Source organism: Oncorhynchus clarkii, chromosome 21 (genome assembly GCF_045791955.1).
Source record: "Oncorhynchus clarkii lewisi isolate Uvic-CL-2024 chromosome 21, UVic_Ocla_1.0, whole genome shotgun sequence".
In the NCBI taxonomy this organism is placed as follows: Eukaryota; Metazoa; Chordata; class Actinopteri; order Salmoniformes; family Salmonidae; genus Oncorhynchus; species Oncorhynchus clarkii.
The window spans coordinates 28,592,645-28,618,304 of NC_092167.1; the positions used below are offsets into that span (position 1 = coordinate 28,592,645).

At 42.1% G+C, this 25,660-nt stretch overlaps 1 protein-coding gene across 11 annotated transcripts; it reads left to right on the forward strand.

Annotated features, from left to right (window-relative positions):
• Nucleotides 1–242: 242 nt before the first annotated feature.
• LOC139378828 (chromatin complexes subunit BAP18-like) lies at nt 243–19,321 on the forward strand. Of its 11 annotated transcripts, none has more exons than XR_011628335.1 (7): nt 261–587; nt 4,573–4,667; nt 5,092–5,193; nt 5,587–5,807; nt 6,076–6,180; nt 6,772–8,982; nt 18,505–19,321. XR_011628335.1 is itself a non-coding variant. In XM_071121357.1 (6 exons), the coding sequence occupies exons 1-6, from the start codon at nt 567–569 to the stop codon at nt 18,543–18,545; spliced, it is 585 nt and encodes a 194-aa protein (XP_070977458.1). In that variant the 5' UTR covers nt 273–566; the 3' UTR covers nt 18,546–19,321. The 11 variants fall into 11 exon arrangements, 6 of the variants coding, with proteins under 6 accessions (XP_070977460.1, XP_070977458.1, XP_070977462.1 ...); XR_011628334.1 differs by having other exon boundaries at nt 279–587; nt 8,821–8,982; XR_011628333.1 differs by having other exon boundaries at nt 351–587; nt 6,073–6,180; nt 8,821–8,982.
• Nucleotides 19,322–25,660: the final 6,339 nt, after the last annotated feature.

Sequence of the window (25,660 nt, forward strand, 5' to 3'; positions counted from 1 at the left end):
TTGTGGGAACACCTTCAAGACTGTTGGAAAAGCATTCCTCGTGTAGCTGGTTGGGAGAATACCAAGAGTGTGCAAAGCTGTCATCAAGGCAAAGAGTGGCTGCTTTGAAGAATAAAAAATATATGTAACATGTTCGACCACACAATCCCGCACAGTAGGTGGTGGTATGCACAAACAAAATGTGCATCGTGATACCAAAGAAGAATCACAAACACGTGGTGTGAATTTTGGACCAATCAGCATTTGGGATTTATTAGCGCACGTTAAATATTGCGTTTGTCCAAATTGTCATTTGTGTACGTCATTTATTTTTAGCTACACATTTCTGATTATTGCAACAACAACAAAAACACAAGATCCGTTTTAACACAATTCACAGGCTCACTGAAAACAATTGAGGACTGCAGACAAAAATATAAATATTGTAAGACGTGGACGAAGTTGGTATTTGTATTAACAGCTGAGCCTGCAGTGCAAGCAGGCTAACTAACCTGAAGCGTAGCTAGCTAGCTTCTCTAAACGGCGTTATTCACAGGAAAATCTGCATCTGTTCAGCAACTACAAAAATGACTTCAGCCTCAACGAAGGTAGGTTATTCTCACGTTTTGATTTTAGCCGTATATTTTGTTGTTAGCTAGGTCCTGCACAAATCTAGCTCATGTTAGCTACCTAACGTCGTCAGCTAACAAGCGAATTCGAATGGCAGCCATGTAACCGCTATTTAAGCTCACATGGGTTATTCCAAAAATACATTTGCATTTTACTGTCTTTCCTATACCAGGCAACTCAACTTTTTCAAGGAAGAAAAAAAACATTATTCGTGTTATAAGTCAAGCACCCAGGACGTGGCTGAATGTTGTCAATGTCATGCATGAACTTTTCTCACTTCCATGTGTACTTACTTTGTATGGAAGCTACCACACGAAGGCGCTGTCTGCATGGAGGAAAACCCTTCATTAATGATCTTTTAAAATAAAGATTACGGCATTGCAACCGTACAAAACACCAATGCTGGATAAAATGGACTAATCCTGTTTTGATATTATTCCAACAAATCAATCTTTGTCACATGCGCCGAAGCGTAGACCTTTTACCGTGAAACGCTTACACGCCCTTAACCAACTGTGCAGTTCAAGAAGAGCTAAGAAAACAAACTAACGTAACAACAAAACAATAACGAGGCTGCTATATACAGGGGGTACCGGTACTGAGTCAGTGTGTGGGGGTTAGTTGAGGTAATTTGTACATGTAGGTAGGGGTGAAGTGACTATGCATAGATAAACAGTGAGTAGCAGCATTGTACAAAACAATTTGATTAATTGTTCAGTAGTTTTATGGCTAGGGGGTAGAAGCTGTTAAGGAGCTTTTTTGTTCTAGACTTGGTGCTCTGGTATCGCTTGACGTGCGGTGGCAGAGAAGTCTGTGACTGGAGTCTGACAATTTTATGGGCTTTCCTCTGACACCGCCTATTATATAGGTCCTGGATGTACTGGGCCATATGCACTACCCTCTAGGGCCTTGCGGTCAGATGCCAAGCAGTTGCCATACCAGGCGGTGATGCAACCGGTCAGGATGCTCTCAATGGTGCAGTCAAAAGGTTCTACAGCTATCTGGGGACTCATGCCAAATCTATTCAGTCGCCTGAGGGGGAAAACGTTTTGTTGTTCCCTCTTCAAGACTGTCTTGGTGTGTTTGGACTAGAGGTTGACCGATTATGATTTTTCAACGCCAATACCGATTATTGGAGGACCAAAAAAGCCAATACCGATTAATCGGCCAATTTAAAAAATATATATGTTTATATTTTTTTTAATTAAAATTTAAAAAATGTATTTGTAATAATGACAATTACAAAAATACTGAATTAACACTTATTTTAACTTAATATAATACATCAATAAAATCAATTTAGCCTCAAGTAGATAATGAAACATGTTCAATTTGGTTTAAATCATTCAAAAACAAAGTGTTGGAGAAGAACGTAAAAGTGCATAGTGTGTTACTGATGGTAGTTATTACTTATTTTCCACCATAATTTGCAAATAAATTCATTAAAAATCCTACAATGTGATTTTCTGGATTTATTTTTTCTCATTTTGTCTGTCATAGTTGAAGTGTGCCTATGATGAAAATTACAGGCCTCATCTTTTTAAGTGGGAGAACTTGCACAATTGGTGGCTGACTAAATACTTTTTTGCCCCACTGTATGCTTGTATGCTCAGTCAGATTATATGCAACACAGGACACGCTAGATAATATCTAGTAATATCATCAACCATGTGTAGTTAACTAGTGATTATGATTGATTTTTTTATAAGAAGTTTAATGCTAGCTAGCAACTTACCTTGGCTTACTGCATTTGCGTAACAGGCAGTCTCCTTGTGGAGTGCAACGAGAGAGAGGCAGGTCGTTATTGTGTTGGACTAGTTAACTGTAAGGTTGCAAGATTGGATCCCCCGAGCTGACAAGGTTAACCCACCGTTCCTAGGCTGTCATTGAAAATAAGAATGTGTTCTTAATTGACTTGCCTAGTCAAATAAAGATTAAATAAAGGTGTAATTTTTGTTGAAAAAATTGGCAAATCGGCACCCAAAATCCCAAACCCAAACCTCAAGTTTGGACCATGATAGTTCGTTGGTGATGTGGACACCAAGGATCATGAAGGTTTTCCTTTTGTCCAGGGGGGAAAGGGCAGTGTGGAGTGCATTTGAAATTGCGTCATCTGTGGATCTGCTTGGGCGGTATGCAAATTAGAGTGGGTCTAGCGTATCCGGGAAGATGCTGTTGATGTGAGCCATGATCAGCCTTTCAAAGCACTTCATGGCTACAGATGAGTGCCATGGGGCGGTAATCATTTAGGCAGGTAACCTTTGATTCCTTGGACACAGGGACTATGGTTGTCTGCTTGAAACATGTAGGTATTGCAGACTCAGTCAGGGAGGGTTTGCAAATTTCAGTGTATACACTTGACAGTTGGTCTGCGCATGGATTGAGTGCACATCCTGGTAATCCGTCTGGCCCCACGGATTTGTGAATCTTGACCTGTTTTTAACGGTTTTGCACACATCGGCTACCGAGAGCGTTATCACACAGGTGCACTCTGCATGCTTCAGTGTTGCTGGCCTCGACGCAAGGATAAGACATTTAGCTCGTCTGGTACACTGGGCTGCTCGCGTCTGGGTTTCCCTTTGTAGTCCGTAAAAGTTTTCAACAAGGCATTGCCTTGTAATACAGTTGATCATACAGTGCATTTGGGTTTCTTTACAGACTTATTCTAAAATTGATTAAATAAAATCAATCTACACACAATAACCCATAATGACACAGCGTTAAGTAAAAAAATATATAAAAAATGTTAGCAAATTCATGTTTAAACCCATTTTATTTACATGGGTAATCAGACCCTTAGCTATGAGACTCGAAATTGACCTCCGGTGCATCCTGTTTCCATTGATCATCCTTGGGATGTTTCTACAACTTGATTGATGTCCTCCTGTGGTAAATTCAATTGATTGGACATGATTTGGAAAGGCACACACCTGTCTATATAAGATCCCACAGTTGACCGTGCATGTCAGAGAAGAAACCAAGCCATGAGTTCAAAGGAATTGTCTGTAGAGCTCAGAGACAGGATTGTGTTGGCACAGATCTGGGGAATGGTACTCTAACATTTCTGCAGCATTGAAGGTCCCCATTAACACAGTGGCCTCCATTCTTAAATGGAAATAGTTTGGATCTACCAGGCCTTTGTTAAGAGTGGCCAGACGGAAGCCACTCTTCAGTAAAAGGCACAACAGCCCGCTTGGAGTTTGCCAAAAGGCACCTAAAGGACTCTCAGACCATGAGAAACCGGATTCTCTGGTCTGATGATTGTACTATTTGGCCTGAATCCCAAGCGTCACGTCTGAAGGAGACCTGGCACCATCCCTACGGTGAATCACGGTGGTGGCAGCATCATGCTGTGGGGATGTTTCTCAGCGGCAGGGACTGGGAGACTAGTCGGGATCGAGGGAAAGATTAACAGAGCAAAGTACAGAGAGATCCTTGATGAAAACCTGCTCAGGACCTCTGACTGGGGTGACGGTTCACCTTTCAACAGGACAACAACCCTAAGCACACAGCGAAGACGCAGAAGTGGCTTCTGGACAAGTCTCTGAATGTCCTTGAGTGAACCAGCCAGAGCCCGGACTTGAACCCAAACATCTCTGGAGAGTCCTGAAAATAGCTGTGCAGCAACACTCACCATCCAACCTGACAGCGCTTGAGAGGATCTGCAAAGAAGAATGGGATAAACTCGACTACAGCTTGTAGCGTCAAACCCAAGAAGACTCGGCTGTAATCGCTGCCAAAGGTGCTTTACTAAAGTACTGTGTGAAGGGTCTGAATACGTATGTAAATGTTATTATTAAAAAATAAAATGTCTAATCCTGTCTTTGCTTTGTCATTATGGGGTATTGTGTGTACAATGAGAAATAAGGCTAACGTAACAATGTGGAAAGACCTTAGTTACTGTCTCAAAAGAAAATAGGATAATTCAAAGGTATTTATGTGTTTTCTGCTTTAATTTTCAAGGTTGGGGAGATCTTCTCAGCAGCAGGAGCTGCTTTCACCAAGTTAGGGGAGCTGACCATGCAACTGCACCCCGTAGCTGACTCCAGTCCCGCAGGGTGAGAATACACACACCAAGTTACAGATAGAGATAAATATCTGTATCGATTATGTAGAGTTCTAAAATCAGACTAAACTTGGAAGTCTACTGATCATGACTTTAATTTCTGGGCTTGTGTCACTTGTAGCACACTGTACACATTACAATGATATGTGCTCCATCTTGAATATCCCCGCCAAGAAGTCATTCTGAGGAAACGCTGTTGCGTCATTATTACCAGAAAGCACTCGACACCCGCCCACGCCATGTCCACTCTCTTTTTGTCTCTGGCCGCGTTCAAGGACATCAATCGCTGATCACCAACTGACCAGACTAATCTACAAATTCATAATGTGTCATTATTTGGGACGCTAGGTCATTTGTAGATCTGTGCAACTGCAATGTAGTCTAGTGGATCTGAAACGCCCTGTGTGTCGTTGCAGAGCTAAGTGGGCGGACACTGAGATTGGGCAGCTGAGATCGGCCGTGGTGAGGTTTGGTGATGACCTGAACTCCCTCAGCGCTGTCATCAAGGAACGCACCGTGTAAGGCACCCCCCCCCCCCCCCGGTCTCTTTTCATTCCTAATGGCCCTCTATCATTGTAGTCCTTCACCCGGTCTTGGTCTCTTACCCCTTGTATCTCTCTACTTCGCTCCATTCGCGTCTGGGTGACGTGTCCAATGAGATGTTTTCAGAGGTAGCTCTAAAGCAATAGGGAGATAGTCTATCAGTGACACAAGCCCTGATGAGCTAAACCATCACTAGATCTAAAATATCGCATTCAGATCTATTTTACCCACACATGCATTGTACTATCCACCTGCTAGTGCTAAAGACCTATCAATTCATGATGGTTTACTTAAAAAAAAATATTTGACAGGTTACTGGTTTAATTACTACCGCTAACCTCATCCTACCTTGTCTCCTCTTTCCAAAGGGTCCAGATTAAAAGTACAGTGAAGAGGAAGCTCTATGACGAGACTGGGATGCCCATTTCCACCGACCCAAAAAAGACCGCCAAGAAGACTGCTGTTACCATGGCCACCACGGCAACCCCAACTGTCATTGCTGTGCCGACCTCACAGGTTGTCATGAAGGCAGGTGTCCAGGGAAATGTGACTCTGGCCATTCCCACCATGAAGAAACAGAAGTCTGCAGGTGAGTGGGGATGGATGAAGGAAGGAATCAATCAATACATTTTGTAGTTGCCATCTTGGTAATGATTTCTAATCAGTCCCACCTTCAGCCTTTTTTTTTTACCTCAATATTGAAAGGATTATTTTTCAACAAAAATATGTGCAATGCAATTAGACAAGTCCTTGCAGATCAAATTGAATAGTTTAACTGTGAATATTTAGTCTGTCTATATTTCAAACAATAGGATAAAGAAAAATACTTAGCTCTTCCTGCCTGTGTGTTCCAGCAGATGTGACTCTGAGTGCTCTGAATGACTCTGACGTCAACTCTGACCTGGTAGACATAGAGGGACTGGGAGAGGGATCCAACTCCAAGAAACTCAACTTCGATCAGGGTGAGAGAGAACGGGCTTATTTTGACTACTATCTAGTGATAATGCACAGCCTTTGCTATTGCCCGAATGAGGGGAAACCAATAATTACTGGTCTTCAAGACAGGAATCAAGAACTCTCCGGGAAGAAGAAAGGTGGGGGTGTATGTTTCATGATCAAACACTCATGGTGTGATTGTGATTAACATACAGAAACTAAAGTCCTTTTGTTCACCTGACCTAGAATACTACAATCAAATGCCGACCGTATTACCTCCCAAGAGAATTATCTTCTGTCATAATCACAGCCCTGTATATTCTCCCTCAAGCTGATGCCACAATGGTCCTAAAATAACTACACTGGACTTTATGCAAACTGGAAACTATATTTATTGTAGCTGGTGATTTTAACAAAGCAAATTTGAGGAAAACGCTGGTCAAACTTGGGTAGCGTTTTCCTCAAATTTTCTAACACATTGACCATTGACTGCAGTATTTGTGCTGGTAAAACTTTGGACCACTGTCACTCAACTTTTCGAAATGCCTACAAGGCCCTCCCCACACATTCTTCGGCAAATCTGATCACGACTCCATTTTGCTCCTCCCTTCCTATAGGTAGAAACTCAAGCAAGAAGTACCCGTGTTAAGGTCTATTCAACACTGGTCTATTCAACAATCGGAATCCATGCTTCAAGATTGTTTTGATCACGCGGACTAGGATATGTTCCGGGTAGCCTCTGAGAATAACATTGACGGATACACGGATAACCATGACGGAGTTCATCAGGAAGTGTATAGGAGATATTGTACCCACTGTGACTTAAAACCTACTCAAACCAGAAACTGGATGGATGGCAGCATTCACACAGAACTGAAAGTGCGAACCACAGCATTTAACCATGGCAAGTGACTGGGAAAATGGCCGAATACAAACAGTGTAGTTATTCCATCTGTAAGGCAAACAGGCAAAACGTCAGTACAGAGACAAAGTGGAGTCTCAATTCAACGGCTCAGAAATGAGACGTACAGTTGAAGTCGGAAGTTTACATACACTTAGGTTGGACTCATTACAGCTCATTTATCAACCACTCCACAAAATTCTTGTTAACAAACTATAGTTTTGGCAAGTCGGTTAGGACATCTACTTTGTGCATGACAAGTAATTTTTCCAACTATTGTTTAGACAGATTATTTCACTTATAATTCACTGTATCACAATTCCAGTGGGGCAGAAGTTTACATACACTATGTTGACTGCCTTTAAACACTTTGGAAAATTCCAGAAAATGTCATGGCTTTAGAAGCTTCTGATAGACTAATTGACATTGTTTGAGTCAATTGGAGATGTACCTGTGGATGTATTTCAAGCCCTACCTTCAAGCTCAGTGCCTCTGCTTGACATCATGAGAAAATCAAAATAAATCAGCCAAGACCTCAGAAAAAATATTGTAGACCGCCACAAGTCTGGTTCATCCTCGGGAGCAATTTCCAAATGCCTGAAGGTACCACGTTCATCTGTACAAACAAACAATAGTACGCACGTATAAACACCATGGGACCACGCAGATGTCATACCGCTCAGGAAGGAGACGCGTTCTGTCTCCTAGAGATGAACGTACTTTGGTGTGAAAAGTGCGAATCAATCCCAGAACAACAGCAAAAGACCTTGTGAAGATGCGGGAGACAACAGGTACAAAAGTATCTATATCCACAGTAAAACGAGTCCTATATCGACATAACCTGAAAGGCCGCTCAGCAAGGAAGAAGCCATTGCTCCAAATCAACCATTAAAAAAAGCCAGACTATGGTTTGCAACTGCACATGGGGACAAAGATTGTACTTTTTGGAGAAATGTCATCTGGTCTGATGAAACAAAAACAGAATGGTTTGGCCATATTGACCATTGTTATGTTTGGAGGAAAAAGGGGGATGCTTGCAAACTGAAGAACACCATCCCAACTGTGAAGCACGGGGGTGGCAGCATCATGTTGTGGGTGTGCTTTGCTGCAGAGGGGACTGGTGCACTTCACAAAATAGATGGCATCATGAGGAAGTTAAATTATGTGGATATATTGAAGCAACATCTCAAGAGTCAGGAAGTTCAAGCTTGGTTGCAAATGGGTCTTCCAAATGGACAATGACCCCAAGCATACTTCCAAGCATACTTTGTGGAAAAATGGCTTAATGACAACAAAGTCAAGGTATTGGAATGGCATCACAAAGCCCTGACCTCAGTCCTATAGAACATTTGTGGGCAGAACTGGAAAAGCGTGTGCTAGCAAGGAGGCCTACAAACCTGACTCAGTTACACCAGCTCTGTCAGGAGGAATGGGCCAACATTCACCCAAATTATTGTGGGAAGGTTGTGGAAGGCTACCTGGAATGTTTGACCCAAGTTAAACAATTTAAGGGCAATGCTACCAAAAACTAATTGAGGGTATATAAACGTATGACCCACTGGGAAGGTGATGAAAGAAATAAAAGCTGAAATGAATTCTGAATTCTATTATTCTGACATTTCACTTTCTTAAAATAAAGTGGTGATCCTAACTGACCTAAAACAGAGTTTTTACTAGGATTAAATGTCAGAAATTGTGAAAAACTGAGTTTAAATGTATTTGGCCAAGGTGTATGTAAACTTCCGACTTCAACTGTATGTGGCAGGGTCTACAGACAATCACGGACTACAAAGGAAAAACCAGCCATGTCGCGGACATCGTCTTGTTTCCGGACAAGCTAAACACCTTCGCCCGCTTTGAGGATAAAACAGTGCCACCTACACGGCCCGTTACCAAGGACTGTGGGCTCTCCTTCTCCGTGGCCGATGTGAGTAAGACATTTTAAGCGTGTTAACCCTCGCAGGGCTGCCGCCCCAGACGGCATCCCTAGCCGCGTCCTCAGAGCACACACAGACCAGCTGGCTGGAGTGTTTGTACTAGTGATACACCAATGACATTTTTGGCCGATACCGATATCCAATATTTTCCTTGCCAAAAAAAACTACCAAAACCGATATTTACAATTTGTGGCCTTTTAAGCATTCTAGTACAGTTAACTATTGTAACTTTTTAATGGGTTACAGAGTTAATGTTTAAGTTAATTCATTGAGCTGTATCTAAAGATATTTTCTTTACAGCTTACATATGTAATTGTATTAGAATTTGTGTGTTTGAGATTGAGAGAACTACATACATAATTTGTTGTATTGGATTACGCTTTTACTGCAAGTTCCAGAATGCCTTGCGACAGGAAGTAGAGAGAACGCGCAAGTTATGTACAAGTGATTATCCTGACTTTCGCTAGCAACTTTCTGTTGTTGTTTTGTAGAATCTAATGTTGTTTAATTTAACGCAAACAAGTAGTATTACTAAAAGAAGCTTTCATTTCAAACCCGACGTCCCGAGTCATTACTTTGAAGATAGTTATTCTATATTTTGGTGCCGAAACCCGGGAAAAGTATGAGCTGCGACAAAGATTGTAGGGATGAAGCGGCTGAGGAGGCATGAAGCAGAAAGAAGTCGGCATGAAGCAGAAACAATGAGACGAAAGCGGGGTACCATTTCGAGGTGCCACAACACGGATTTTGAATCAGATTGATGTGGAAATAACCCAGTCAAATTTGGATACCGATCACTTGAGTACATTGTTGAAATTTCTATCGGCTAAGGAGGACAGCTTGTTTGAACTTGATCGTGGAATTGAACAGTTAACGCCATTGGACGGATTGGAAGCGAAGATTGCATGCACGGAGGATTACAAAGAGCGCGTTATCATGCTGAAGAGCCGTGCATAACGAGTGATCAAGAAAAAACAGGACCTCAATCCACTACCAGCACGGGTGGGTGACGCTAACTCAAACAGATCAGAGACAATCAGTAAGGCTACCAAAGTTGATTATTGAGAAATACTATGGAGATGTCAGTATGTGGCAGGAGTTGGAGCCCGCTATTCACAACAATGATTCACTGTGTAATAAAGAGAAGTTTCCCTATCTCACTGGACCAGCTGCAAAGGCAGTAGCAGGACTGATGCTAACAGACAGTAACTATGATGATGCAATCGCTCTGCTCGAGCAGATTTGGAAGGAAAGCTCTTGTGATTAGTGCTCACATGTCAAAGTTGCTGAATCTCACTCCTGTGAAGAAATCCTGACCTAAAATGCATTGAGGCAGCTATAAGATGAATGTGAAATTCAGATTAGAAGCTTGGAATCACTGGGTGTAGTGTCAGAAACCTATGGAAGCCTACTATGCCCAATCTTACTGCAGATGATTCCAGAGGACATAGCTCTTGAATATAGTCGTCAGAGGGGAGTAGATGATGAATGGAAAGTGGCTGAGTTCGTCAGTTTCCTACAGAAGGAGGTTCAGAGCAGGGAGAGAGCACTACAAATGACAAGATCATGCAACCAACAGAAAGAGGGCAAACCATGGAACAAGTCATGCTCCTCCGATGAAATGAACAAAAAGACCCAACATGCCATCTGCTGCGGCAATGCACACAGCCAGCCAGAAGGAACAAAACTGTCTATTCTGTGACAGTGCAGAACACAAATCAGAAAACTGCCCAGACCACAATATTGCTACACGTAAAAGAGAAACTAAAGATAATGGGAAGATTCTTTGTATGTTTAGGACAGAAACGCATAGCAAAGTTCTGTAACGTCAAAGATGTGTCATGTGGAAGCAGACATCACATTGCTGTGTGTACCGGTAAGAGGAGTGAGGTGCAACCCCCTACTGTTTTTGCAGATGCTGTTGTTTCCTCAGTTATTCCCCATTCAGTGAATATGAAACCAGATGGACAGAACACTGTTGCTACAAATGGCAAAGGCATGGGTAAAAGGCCCATCGGGCAGGAAGATAGCTCGTTGCTTACTAGATGGAGGCAGTCAGAAGCTTCATACATGAAAACCTTGTGAAGGGCTTGAAGCTACCAGTAATCAGACGAGGCACTCACTCACTCATCACACGTTTGGCTCCTCTGCTCTAGCAACGTCCCAACGCAACACAGTGAAAGTAATCTTGGAGTATGTCTGGAAGAAACCGCAGAAGAGAGAGGCAATTGAAACCCCACAAGTGTGTACAGCTGTGATGAAGGTTCCTGGTGAACAGATTCAACATGAGCTCAATAGAAAGGGACTGCAGCTCGCAGACTTTCCAGGAGATGACTGATCCTGAACTCTCTGTCCTGATAGGAGCAGACTACTACTGGCAGATAGTATCAGGCAGTGTGGAGCGACTGACTGAGACGCTGGTTGCTTTAGAGAGCACCTTTGGTTGGTTGGTGCAGGGACCAGTGTCCATGTCAAGTGTTGCCGAGGCAACATGATGTTCATCCCACTTGAAGACAAACTAGTCTCCAAACAACTGCATGCATTCTGGGTCTGGATATTATAAGCAAGGAAACACAGAACCCAGAGGGAAACAAGGCTCTACAGAGGTTCGAGGAAACGACCACCTTCAAAGATGGACGATATCACGCGGAGTTGCCATGGAAACGAGAAATGCCAGTACTCCAAGACAACTATAGAATCGCCAAGAAACGGGCTGAAGAAAAGACTGAAGAAGGATGTGACGTTGTACAGCAGATACAATGAAGTAGTAGAGAACTACTTACAACAGGATATGGCAGAGGACGTTCCCAAGGACAACACATCAAGAGCAGACAACGTAAAATACTACTTACCTCACTATGCAGTACTCCGAGAAGATTAGGTGACGACAAAACAGAGTGGTGTTTGATTCCTCGTCCCATGAAGATGGCTGTCCATCCCTCAATGACTGTACTCACAGGACCTAACCTGAATCCGGATCTGCTCAGCATTGGCAGACATCAAGAAGGCTTTCCTGCGGATATCCCTAGCAGAGAGACGCCGTGAGATTCCTATGGCTCACAGGCCCACCAAGGGGAGAAAATTAAGAGGAGCTGCGCGTGCTGAGGATGAAAAGTGGTATTTGGAGCTTCCCCAAATCCATTCTTGCTGGCAGCTACAATCAGGAAGCACCTGAAACAATATGAAACAGAACAACCATAAGTTGCAGAGATATTGAGAGAATCACTATGTAGATGACTTCATTGCAAGTTCACGCAATGTTGAATAGGTTTACCTTGTGACAACAACTTCAAAGCGAATGCTGTCGATTGCAGGCATGGACCGCTGCAAGTGGATGACCAACTCTCCTGAACTGAAAACAAAATGGGAGAAGAGTACAACAACTGGCCACCCGTTGACGCTAGAAACAAGTAGTGCTGAAGGTTTTAGGTTTAGTATGGAGACCGGAAACCGATTACTTTGTTTGACCTCAGGCCGCTACTGAGCATTCTAAAGAAAAGGGAAAACGTGTTCTGCAGTTGTCTGCACGTATCTTCGACCCTCTTGGTTTTCTGACCCCCTTCACCATCAGGATCAAATGCATGTTCCAGGAAATGTGGGAGAGGGGACGAAGAATTACCACCTGATCTGACACGAGAATGGCAACAGTGGTGTCCAGAACTACCCCAGTTACACCAGCTCGCCATACCAAGTTGGTACAGAACAGACATGCGGCCACAGAACAGCCACACCCTGAAACTACACGTGTTCTGTGATGCAAGTGAAAGGGCTTACGGTGCAGTAGCTTACTTGCAAGGTGAATCACAAGACCGGGAAACAACGACAAGTCTAGTCGCATCCAAGTCCAGGGTAGCCCCACTCAAGAAAATGACGCTGCCACGCCTGGAGCTCATGGGAGCTGTGATTGGAGTGAGACTAGCAAACAACTGGATGACCACACTGAAAATGGAAGAAAAACAGATCAAAATGTGGACAGACTCGATGATTGTGCTGCATTGGATTTGCAGCTCAGCTCAGAAATGGAAACCGTTTGTCGAACAGAGTGACAGAGATCCAGTCCTTGACCAATCCAGAGTCATTGTCACATATTGAAGGGAAAACTAATCCAGCCGACCTCCCTACAAGATGACAAACTGTTTGAAACTTGACACAGAGCCAGCTATGGTGGAATGGACCCAGAATTCTGACATCACCCAATCAGTCCGAGGAGACTTGATGATAACAAGGTTCCAGAAGAGGTAAATACAGAACTCAAGTCCAGTCGCCAGGTTACTGTACAACTCGCAGCAAACAGCACAGACATCACTGAACCTGTGTTGGAGCTTGAAAGGTACAGCAAACTGAAAAGAGTGTTCAGAGTCACCTCCTGGATAAAGAGATTCATAGCCAATGCTCGTACAAACAAAGATGCAAGGTGAACTGACTGCTGATGAACTGTTCGATGCAGAAAAGTACTGGGTCATGGTAACACGACAACAGAGTTTCGGACAGGAGATCAAACTACTGAAGGCAGGAAAAAGCCTAAATAATGACTGTAAAATCAGAGAACTGAAACCGTTCTTGGACGAACACAAACTACTCAGTGTAGGAGGAAGACTGCAACAGTCCAACTTCACATTCAGAGAGCAGCACCCATGAGTTCTGCCCAACAAGTACAGATACTCAGAAATGCTGATACAGTACCACCATGAGAAGGTGATGCATTCTGGAGCAAGAGACACAAGTACAAATCAGAGAGCGATACTGGATCTTGCGTGCTAGGCAGCTAGTCAAGAGCACAGTGGCAAGAGTTTCAATGCCTGAGCCGGACAGCAGGTCACTGCGCCTTTACCAAAAGACAATAACTGAATCCCCACCATTCGAAGTCACAGGTGTGGATTTTGCAGGACCGCTCTGTGAAAGAAAATGGTTATGTGAAGAAGTCCTACATTGCACTGTTCACTTGTGCTGTAACCAGAGCAGTGTATTTGGAACTGGTCTCAGATCAGTCAGAGACATTCCTGTTAGCTCTAAAAAGATGAATCACAAGGAGAGGATTATGCAAGGTAATCTACTTAGACTATGCAAAAGCGTTCAAGAGAGCTGATCAGGGCTTGAAAGAGCTGTGGAAAGGCAATCGAAGAGCCCCAACTCTTGGCGTTCTTCTCAGAAATGGGCATCACCTGGAGATTCATCGCCGAGCGAGCAGCCTGGTGGGGCAGATTCTGGGAAAGACTCGTCAGGTCAGTGAAAACATCCCTGAGAAAGGTTCTTGGGAGAGCTTCACTCAACTTTGAAGAGATATGCACAGCCCTGACAGAGGTTGAAGCTATCCTAAATTCTATGCCTCTGACCTTCATGCACAATGAAGTGGATGAACCACAATCCCTGACCTCAGCACACTTCCTGATGGGTAAAATACTAACCTCTTTGACGCCCAAGCCATTTCCAGCTGACACTCAGCACCCAACGCTAAACAAAGGAGGAAATGACACGCAGATGGAAGTACAGGCAGAGACTTGTGACCAGCTTCTGGAACAGTTGGCGAAGAGACTACTTGCTGGATCTAAAGTCAGCACACCGCTGTGACACACCACAGCCCACCCCACTGAATGTGGGTGACGACGTACTCATTGGAGAAGATGACACACCCAGACAGACCTGAACACAAGGAAAGATTGAGGAACTGTTTCCAGGCCGAGATGGCCTAGTTAGGTCATGTTCAGTTCGTACTACTTCAGGGACTTTGTTGAGCCCTATTCAGTTGATATACTGCCTAGAGATTTAGATGAACACAGTTGGTCATCGGGGGGGGAGGATGTTCTAACTTTAATGGGTTACAGAGTTAATGTTTAAGTTAATTCATTGAGCTGTATCTAAACTTTTTCTTTACAGTTTACATATGTAATTGTATTAGAATGTGTGTTGGAGATTGAGACAACTACATACATAATTTTGTGGTATTGGTTTACGCTTTGACTGCAAGTTCCAGAATGCCTTGCGACAGGAAGTAGAGAGAGATCGCGCCAGTTATGTACAAGTGATTATCCTGACTTTTGCTAGCAACTTTCTTTTATTGTTTTGTAGAATCTAAAGTTGTTTAATGTAACACGAACAAGTAGTATTACCAAAAGAAGCTTTCAGTTCAAACCCGACGTCCCAAGTCATTACTTTGAAGAAAGTTATAGAATAACTATTTAACACACATACATGGACGCAGCAGACTAAGGCACTGCATCTCAGTGCAAGAGGCGTCACTACAGTCCCTGGTTCGAATCCAGGCTGTATCACATCCGGCCGTGATTGGGAGTCCCATAGTGCGGCGCACAATTGCCAGCGTCGTCATTGTAAATAAGAATTTCTTAACTGACTTGCCTAGTTAAATAAAGGTTACACGCACACCACACTGACCAAAAAGTTATTTTGTTGGCATTTACGTATATCCCCATTACCAGTAAAACATACTTGAAACCTATTTCTTTCACTTAGTTGCTCTGCTTTTGTTTAGTCGTTTCATTCTCAACCAGCATTTCTATGGAATGCCGTTTGGGTCTTTGCGTGTCAAAAAAGATATGACATCGGTTTCAGTAGCTAGGTGTCGTCTAAAATAACCCTAATTTATAAGAGTTCTTATTTGATTAATGGTGGCTGGATATCTATGTGAAGCTAGCAACAATAAGGATTAGCTACAATAGTGGACTTTGCGGTTAGCCTTAGTATAATTATGCCATACTCTTATTCATTTGCATTACTGTCAATTACTTTTATTTTGAAGACAAACCTCATTCCACTAATGTGGCTAGCGTCACAACCCGGTGCGGTCGAGCCTCACTAGCCAAATGAAGCTAGCTGGCTGCTTTATAACGTTAGTTTTGGGCAACAGGGTTAAGTTGCTGACTAGCTATTTATTTTCATGAACAGAAGTTCAATTTAAATAGGTAAACAACAAGTGGCAACCTAGCTAATACTTACAAGGATTCCTAAATCATTGCTAAGAATAATGAAACATTGTTTTCAGGCTGGTTGTATTGGTGCTAGCTACCCCAGAAGTTGCGGTTGAACAAATTATGCTTTGTTACCAACGCGTTATTGTAAACCCATCATTCGAGGCCGGTATTTGATTGTTTGGAGACTTTTGTACAGCTTTGACAGTGCTACAGTCTTTTGACACGCAAAAACCCAAACGACCTTCCATAGTATGTAAAACCCAAACGACCTTCCATAGTATGTAAAACCCAAACGACCTTCCATAGTATGTATGTCGTGACGCTATTACCGCATAACTCCAGTAGGGCAACATCTGAAAAAATAGCGTGCTTGGTAGTGTGTACCGGTGCTCGACCAGTCGGCGAAAGCCAACATCACCCACGACAGAGAACTGTTGATTGTCAAGGGCAATGAATTCCATTATCTTGGCTTTATTTATTTATTTCACCTTTATTTAACCAGGTAGGCTAGTTGAGAACAAGTTCTCATTTGCAACGGTGACCTGGCCAAGATAAAGCATAGCAATTCGACACATACAACAACAGAGTTACACATGGAAGAAACAAAAGTCAATAATACAGTAGAAAACAAAAAGTCTATATACAGTGAGTGCAAATGAGGTAAGATAAGGGAGTTAAGGCCATAAATAGGCCATGGTGGCGAAGTAATTACAATATAGTAATTAAACACTGGAATGGTAGATGTGCAGAAGATGAATGTGCAAGTAGAGATACTGGGGTGCAAAGGAGCAAGATAAATAAATAATGTATGGGGATGAGGTAGGTAGATGGATTTCACCTTGGAGTTGCCTCGCTGAAAATTTCTTACTCTTTCAAATGACTGCTCGATCCACACAGCAGACATTGTGAGCTAGTTTAGGAATGCTGTGTTGCACGTAAAGCGGCAAATTTCACGTGGCGTCATTACATGTGCATACTTATATAACGTAGGTACATCAGCTTTGCACATCGTCCGATTTCCGATATGATTACTGTTTATTTTTATTGTGCATCCCTAGTGTTTACGGACAATTTCAATCCCTCCCTATCCCATTCTGTCCCCACTTGCTTCAAGATGTCCACCATTGTTCCTGTACCCAAAAAAAGCAAAGCTAACTTAGTAATTTAGTTATCGCACCATAGCACTCACTTGTCATAATGAAGTGCTTTGAGGCTAGTTCAGGATCATATCACCTCTACCCTAGAACAACTTCAATTTGCTTACCACCCCAATAGATCCACAGACGATGCAATCGCACTGCCCTATCCCATCTGAACAAGAGGAATTCCTATGTAAGAATGCTGTTCATTGACTATAACTCAGCATTCAACACCATAGTACCCTCCAAGCTTATCATTGAGCTCGGGCCCTGACGGGCTGCCCCCAGGTGGTGATGGTAGGAAACACCTCTGGAAAGCTTCAAGTTCCTCGGCGTACACATCACTGACTATCTGAAATGGTCCACCCAGACGGACAATGTAGTGAAGGCGCAACAGCGCCTCTTCAACCTCAGGAGGCTGAAGAAAATTTGTCTTGGCCCCTAAAACCATCAAACTTTAAGATGCACAATTGAGAGCATCCTGTCAAGCTGTATTACGACCTGGTATGGCAACTGCACCGCTCTCCAGAGGGTGGTGCGGTCTGCCCAACGCATCACCAGGTGCAAACTACCTGCCCTCCAGGACACCTACAGTACCCGATGTCACAGGAAGGCCAAAAAGATCATCAAGGACATCAACCACCCGAGCTACTGCATGTTCACCCCGCTATCATCCAGAAGGCGAAGTCAGTACAGGTGCATCAAAGCTGGGACCAAGACAGAAGCAGATTTTCAACCTTCAACTGTTAAATAGCCATCACTAGCCGGCTTCCACCCGGTTACACAGCCCTGCACCTTAGAGGCTGCTGCCCTATACATAGACTTGGAATCCACTAGCCACTTTAATGGGACACATGTCAATTTAATGTTTAAATACTGCTTTACTCATCTCATGTATATACTGTATTATACTCTACTGTATTTTAGTCAATGCCACTGACATTGCCCAATCTAATATTTATATTTCTTAATTACATTATTTTACTTTTAGATGTGTGTATTGTGATTCGTTTTTAGATACTACTGCACTGTTGGAGTTAGGAACATAAGCATTTTGCTACACCCACAATAACATCTGCTAAATGTGTATGTGACCAATAAAATTGGATTTGAAGCTATTACTATATGAGGGGCAGCATATGTAGCTTAGCAGTTAAGTGTTGGGCCAATAACTGAAAGGTTGCTGGTTCAAATTCCAAAGCCCACTAGGTGGGGAAAAAATATTTGTCCCTGTGAGGAAGGTACTCCTAAATGAAGTTTCGTCTGCTAAATTAAAAACTGCATAGGAAAAGTCTAAATAAACATGCCATAAATTGATCAAGAAGATATACCTTAGATCTTGCAGAAAATATGCTATAACTGAGTTTGTGGAAAGTCAGTTCTATAATCTTGCCAGAAAGATCCACAATTTTTTCCCAACTAAAATGTTTTTCTTTGCTCCTCTCAGACAACCTGAACCTCGACTCCAGCTTCATTATGAACTCGTGACCTGCCGCTCCTCTCTCGTTGACCAAGATGTTTTCATTAGCACCCTATTACCTACATAGTGCACTACTTTTGACTGGAGCCTTATGGACCCTGGTCAAATGTAATCCACTAAATAGGGATTAGAGTGCAATTTGAGACGCAGCCCCCGACATCTATGGACAACAGCCGAGATCCTTCAGATTTGATTTGGCGGATCTCTATGGGTGCATCTGAAATGGCACCTTATTCCCTACTTTTTTAGCCAAGGCCTATGAGGGGTGCAAATTTCTCTTGCATGAGGAATGTGTTGGATGTAAATAATGGTATTTTTATTTATTCATACATGATTGGTTTGTACTACACAAAAAGCTAATGTGCAGAGCTGCATGGCCAAGGACTACAGTGTGTAGATTTTGCCATCTTGGTTTATGTCAACTATATGTGGGATAGGTGGCCCTGCAAATTCCCATTTGACAATGCTGCAACTGCAAACTGTTGTTTCCGGAATCATGTACTCGTGAACCCAGTGTTGAGCTCACCAGTAAATTAAACTGGTATTTGAAAAGCATACTGGATAACATAGATGAACACAATTGTATCAAAGGACAGGAATTAGTTTAGTGCCGTTTTCTGTTTGAAACAGTGGCCCATGTAATTTTGGGGGGAAATATTTCTCGGTAAGTTACTGACAAACATTTGTAGTTTTATATAGAGGCTTACTCTAAAGACAATCAAATGACCTGTGCGATTTGCTGAATTATGTTGAATAAATTGACAAATTACCAACTAGAATTTTACTTTCAGGAGTCATGTCACTCAATGTGTAGTCTTTATTGAAATGAAATTTTATACAATTGAAAACACTGGTGGGCACAGTAAGTGTAAAAACAAAATAAAAACCACCAAATAGGTGCAGTGATGTTTTAGTGTCAGCCATATTAGTATGGCTCACACCCCTGGAGCAAATTAGGATTAAGTGCCTTTGCACTAGGGCACAGAGATTTTTCACCTTGTTGGTTTAGGTATTTGAACCAGCAACCTTTTGGTTACTGGCTCAAAGCTCGAACTGCTAGAGTGATTAAATACTAGGGCTGTGAAATCAGGCCAATTTCCAGCCATTTATGCTTACACAATATCCCCAACTTTATAAAACAAAGTAATATATTCAAATTATCACCAACCCTCAATAGTACACATAATGAGGGACAGCCAGGGACATAGTAAAAATATGCCACTGTAATAGCACTAACACAGGGCTTCTTCTGATAAAACATAACTGAGTAAAATAAAAATGGCAGAATATGAACACAACAGGAATTGATGCCATTTTAGCTCCAGGTTGAGGAGTAGATAAAGATGTGTTGTAGACAAGTGTGTGGCTGACTGGAGCAGCACAAGCCATACTGGCAGCCCAGAGAAGGGGCAGCTACCAGTAATGATGTGCTGCTAACGCCAGACACACTGGGGAGAGGAGAGACCATCAGGCTGACTAAAGGACAGCTCAACAGCCAGGCCAACTGACACACACTTAGAGGGGAGGCCAGCCAGGTCGACCACCCGGCCTTAGTCTGGAGACAGCCCACCATGCAGACTGACAGGCCTCAGTCACAGACACCGCATTAGAAGGACCACCAGGCAGACCAAAACCCCTTGGTCCCTCCTACAGTATGCTTGGCTACAGACTAACAGCCTGGCTGGCCAGTAGGACCATCAGGCTCTTCTGGCTGACGCCAAAGGCCTCGCTCCAACATTAGGAAGAGACACCCGTCTGGACTGGCATCCACACTGTTGAAGTGCTTGCGACAACTGAAAGTTACGTCTTTACCGTCATTTTATGTGTTTTATGGCGCCATATTTTTACAGCAACTATTAAACAAACCAAAAGCTTCAGAAAGTATTCACACCACTTGACTTTCTCCACATTTTGTTGTGTTACAGCCAGAATTAAAAATGGATCAAATTGAGATTGTGCGTCAGTAGCTTACACACAAACGCACTGCTCGACAGAGACCTTACAGATAATTTAGTGTGGGGTACAGAGATGAGGTAGTCATAAAAAAACACTTATTGCACACAGTGAGTCCATGCACTGTCAAAGTGGTATGATAATTATTTATTTTTTATTCATTCAAAGTGAAAAGCTGAAATGTCTTGAGTCAATAAGTGTTCAAACCCCTTTGTTATGGCAAGCCCAAATAAGTTCAGGAGTAAAATTGTGCTTAACAAGTCACGAGTTGCATGGATAATTTTTTAATGACTACCTCATCTCTGTAACCCATACATACAGATAAATGTAAGGTCCCCCAGTCGAGCGGTGAATTTCAAACACAGATTCAACCACAAAGACCAGGGAGGAAGCACACCCACTGGTAGATGAGTAAAAAAAATAAAAAGTAAAGCAGGCAATATCCCTTTGAGCATTGTGAACTTTGGGTGGTGTAGTGATACGACCAGTCACTACAAAGAAACAGGCGTCCTTCCAAACTCAGTTGCCGGAGAGGAAGGAAACCACTCAGGGATTTCGCGGGGTTACAGAGCTTAATGGCTGTGATAGGTGAGGACAATCAACAACATTGTAGTTACTCCACACTACTAATTTAAATGAGATATTGAAAAGAAGGAAGCCTGTACAGAAGAAAAAAATATTCCAAAACATGCATCCTGTTTGCAATAAGGCACTAAAGTAAAACTGCAAAAAGTGTGGCAAAGAATTATGATTGGGATAAATCCAACAACAACAAGTACCACTCCTCATATTTTCAAGCATGGTGGTGGCTGCATCATGTTACATTTACATCATTTAGCAGACACTCTGTCCAGGACGACTAACAGTAGTGAGTGCATACATTTTTGTACTGGTCCCCGTGGGAATCGAACCCCCAGCCCTGGCGTTGCAAGCACCATGCTTGTCATTGGCAAAGACTAAGGAGTTTTCTTTTGTTGATAAAAAGAAACAGAGCTTAGCACAGGCAAAACCTTGAAAATAGGAAAACCTAGTTTCCAACAGACACTGGGAGACATATTCACCTTTCAGCAGGACAATAACCTAAAACACAAGGCCAAACATACACTGGAGTTGCTTACCAAGATGACAATAATCAACAACCAACTTGACAGAGCCATTTTTTTTGTTTTTAAGAATAATGTGCAAATCTTGTACAATCCAGGTGTACAAAGCTCTTAGACGTACCCAGAAAGACTGACAGCTGTAATTGCTGCAAAAGGTGATTTTAAAATGTATTGACTCGGGGGTGTGAATACTTACATAAATTAGCTATTTCTGTATGACATTGTCCCTAAAAGTGGTAAAATTTCTAAAAACATGCTTTCACTGTCATTATGGGGTACTATGTGTCGATGGGTGAGAATCAATTGAATTCATTATGAATTCAGGCTGTAACAAAATGTGGAATAAGTCAATGGGTATGAATACTTTCTGTTGGCACTGTAAAACGGGCAAAAAACAGGACATTGAGCCAACAGTAAAAGTGATAAGCTGACAACATTACAGGTTAAACTAACACTGAAAACTGCCAGTGCAGATAAGGAGAGTTCTCCTTCAGAATGGAACATTGATAGTCAGAATTGGAAACGGAATGGCAGAACTGGCAGAAGTGTTCTTTTGGAATTGCAGTGATTCCAAGGGCTCCCAGCGGCAGCACATAATGATTTGGAGTTGCTTTTAGATACCTGCAAAACATGATGTGCTGCTAAAGGGTACCCCGGAGAGATGGCGAGACAGAGAGGATTCTCCATGGTATAGAGCTGTGGAGATAAAGAAAAAACAGATAATTAACATAACAATCTGACAAGATTCGCTCTCTCTCATACTTCAGTGGAAGAGATTCTTTAAATAACACAAAACCAAGATATTACATATAGGCCTAAAACATTTTAAAGATATGTGATTTTTACACTCTGGTGGCAAATTGCTTCTAGAGTTTTAGAAACATGAGTTGTGAGTAGTACAACAATAGTTATGCTTTCTTAAGAAAACAATAAGAGACAGATGGTGAAATGATTTTCTTGGCAAATGCAATACCAAGTCAATTCTATGTAATTCATAGGAATTTAAATTAAACTGCAATTATAATACAACTTGATATACTTCACGTATTTGAGACCACAAAATGGATGGTGGGCAAGTGGACAAAATGGTGGATGATGATGAAAAAAAGAGAAGTTGGGGTAGAGAGAGGACACTTTCTGAACAGTTCACTAACTACACCAGGTGCATAAATGTATCTATTCAAACACTACATTGTATCAGAATGTTAGAAACCTAGTCTGTAAAAATATACTTAATAAAAATAACTATTTGTATAATACTTAGTCTTAATTTAAAGCCTGTCCCTTTTGCCTGTTTGACCCCTTTTCTAGGTTTTACAGGTGGTATGCTGATATGCTTCACGCAGAAGAACAATTTATACAAGACGGCCAAACAGGACAGCATCCTCATACATTGAAAATAATTCTGATGATTTGAAATGGTTTTTGGTTACTAAATAAAATATAAATGTTTATTTCCCCTCTGCCAACAATAACACTCATCAAGACAACTTCCCCACATCTAAAAATCTGTCCCAATAGTAAAAACAGGAATAGGAGTTCATTAAAAAAAAGATTTGACAGAACAGAAAAAAAGGCCAGTTAAAACAAATAATAATTCATGTCATTATACTCTAATCATAGAAATTACAGACATCACCACAATAAATCACCCTATATGCAGCAGTAACCAATCGAACATTTGGGACTTGTTGGACTTCACTGTCATCAAGACAAGATTATCTTCAAACATGACTGTGCGGGTGTGTGTGAGAGAGTTTGTGAAAAGAAAATGAAGGAAAAGAGGGAGAGAGAATGGGAAAGGAGGGAGAAAAAAAGAAGAGGAAAAGGAGGGAGATATAGAAGATAGAGGAAAAAGAGGGCGAAAGAACCCCCATAGAAGGTGTGACCTTGACATTCACGAGCAGCGATGCACCTGAGCTCCAGCTAACGTAGCAACCACAAGACACACACACACACATCTCAGAGAGGAGGGAGAGGGGAATGAAAATAGGGGGAAGAGGCACAAGAGGCCTCTTGACTGTATGACTACAAGGGGTCCATTCTTGGCACTAGCAGTTGAAATAGAACTGATGTGGCCCTCAAATAAGGCTAATCTTACACACAACGTGTTTAGTTGAATTTACATTTGAGACAAGAAATACATTTTTTGTGTTATCAAGATACAGAAAAGTCACTTGACCGTTTAAATAGAACTGATGTGGCCCTCAAATCTGGCTATGCTAACACGATTCCAGTTGCAGAACACAGATAAGAGAAAACTCATACATAAATGACAATAGGTTTAGTTTTATTAAGACCTGCATATTTGGAATCCGTTTTGTGATCTGTTGAAAAGAAAGTCAAGAGACAAAATAGGAACAAACAGTGAAGCCAATTACTGAAATATGAACGAATCTGTAAAAATTGTGATAGTTGTTGTATCAAGTAAGAACAATATTTGTTTTTTAGGAGAGAGGGAGGGAGGGGGGGGGGGGGTATCGCATAAACTTTTTAGACTTAGAAAAGTTGGATTTCCAAGGCATAAAGTAGACCGAAATTAAACCTTTCACCAATATACTATTGATATGAATTCATATTAACAGAATGAACACCAATTGGCCATACTTTAAACAAAACCACCACTTTAACCCTACAATGTGGAAGAGAGAAAAAACATTTCAAGGTCAAATAGCATTTGTCCTAGTAGGACCAGACTAAAAAACCAAGCCAGTATTGATTAATGCCAATCTAATTCACCATTTTCATAAAATTAAAACAATGGAAAGACTAGAAGATAATGACATAGCCTACTAGCCTATTTCAGACTAGTGCCACACGACCACATTGATATTATTATTATTCATTCAGGAAAAGCAGGATGACATTATGAGTAGCTCATTAGAGATTTTAAAAAGCCAATGATCACGTCAGAACTCAGGCAGCAAGCATTTGTTCCCTCTCTTACTCTATATTGCCAGATAGGCTCATTCAAAATGAGTAAGGAGGGAGAGAGGGAGGGGGGCAAGAGAGAACGAACGAAAAAGAGCGAGGCAGAAAGAGTGGTTGCAGAGGGACAGAAAGAGCGAGGGAGGGTAAGAGAGAGAGAATGAGAAAATGTGAGGCAGGAAGAGCGACAGACATACGAGGTAGTAGAAAATCATTTTCAGTGTTTCTCTCTGACATGGATAGGCTTGTCTCTCTCCATTCAAACCAGAGGCCATTTTAAAAGACCTGAAACATAGGAGAAAATAAAGAAGAAAGGATTCACTTACCTTGGGTCCTTGTTCAAAATAATGGGAAAAGGGGGGAATGGTTGGGGGCCAATAACAGAATGTAAACCCTCTCTTCAAATTAAATCTAGCCCACACCTTGTGTGTAGTAGCATATTTCTCCTTATATTGATGCACCTCTGAAGGCCAATGTACTCTCTACACCCTATCTCTCTCTCTCTCTCTCTATACACACAAGCTTAAACTTCACCCATAACTCAATAAATAAATACAAAATAAAAGAGAAAAAAAAGACTAAAATTACTCAAGGAAATGATCACTTGGGGAATAACAACATAGCCTAATTTAAGAAGAACAAAAAATGTCAAATAAGCTTTGGGGGCTCCCTTTCCTAATGGGGAGGTTTTCTGAACCAAGTCCTAAAATTTGCCCCAAAAAACTTTTGTCCCCCTAGTACACCAGTATCTCTTCCTACGCCACACTCAGGTCTCCCTTGTAAAAAGAGGTATTCTGACCTCAATGGGACTTTTTGGATAAAGGTTAAATTTAAAAAAAGAAAATGCCTACTACACCCCAAGCCATAGTCCCAGTTACCCACCCTCCCCCCTTATTCACCTCCACCAGGCCCCAAGGCAGGCTCCTGTGCTGTGCTGTGCTGTGTGTGCAGTCTCTCTCGGCTCTACGCTGAAGCTAGTGAGGAGGCTTGGGGAACTTAGTAGGCATAAAAAGGCAAGGGGAGCCGTTACTCTTTTTCCCTCAGCATCACTTTCTACAATAAAAATTGTCATTTTCGGAGCGTGCGAAAAATCTGGAAAAAAAGCAGGGGGTCGTCAAGGTATCGGGGGTGATGGGTGT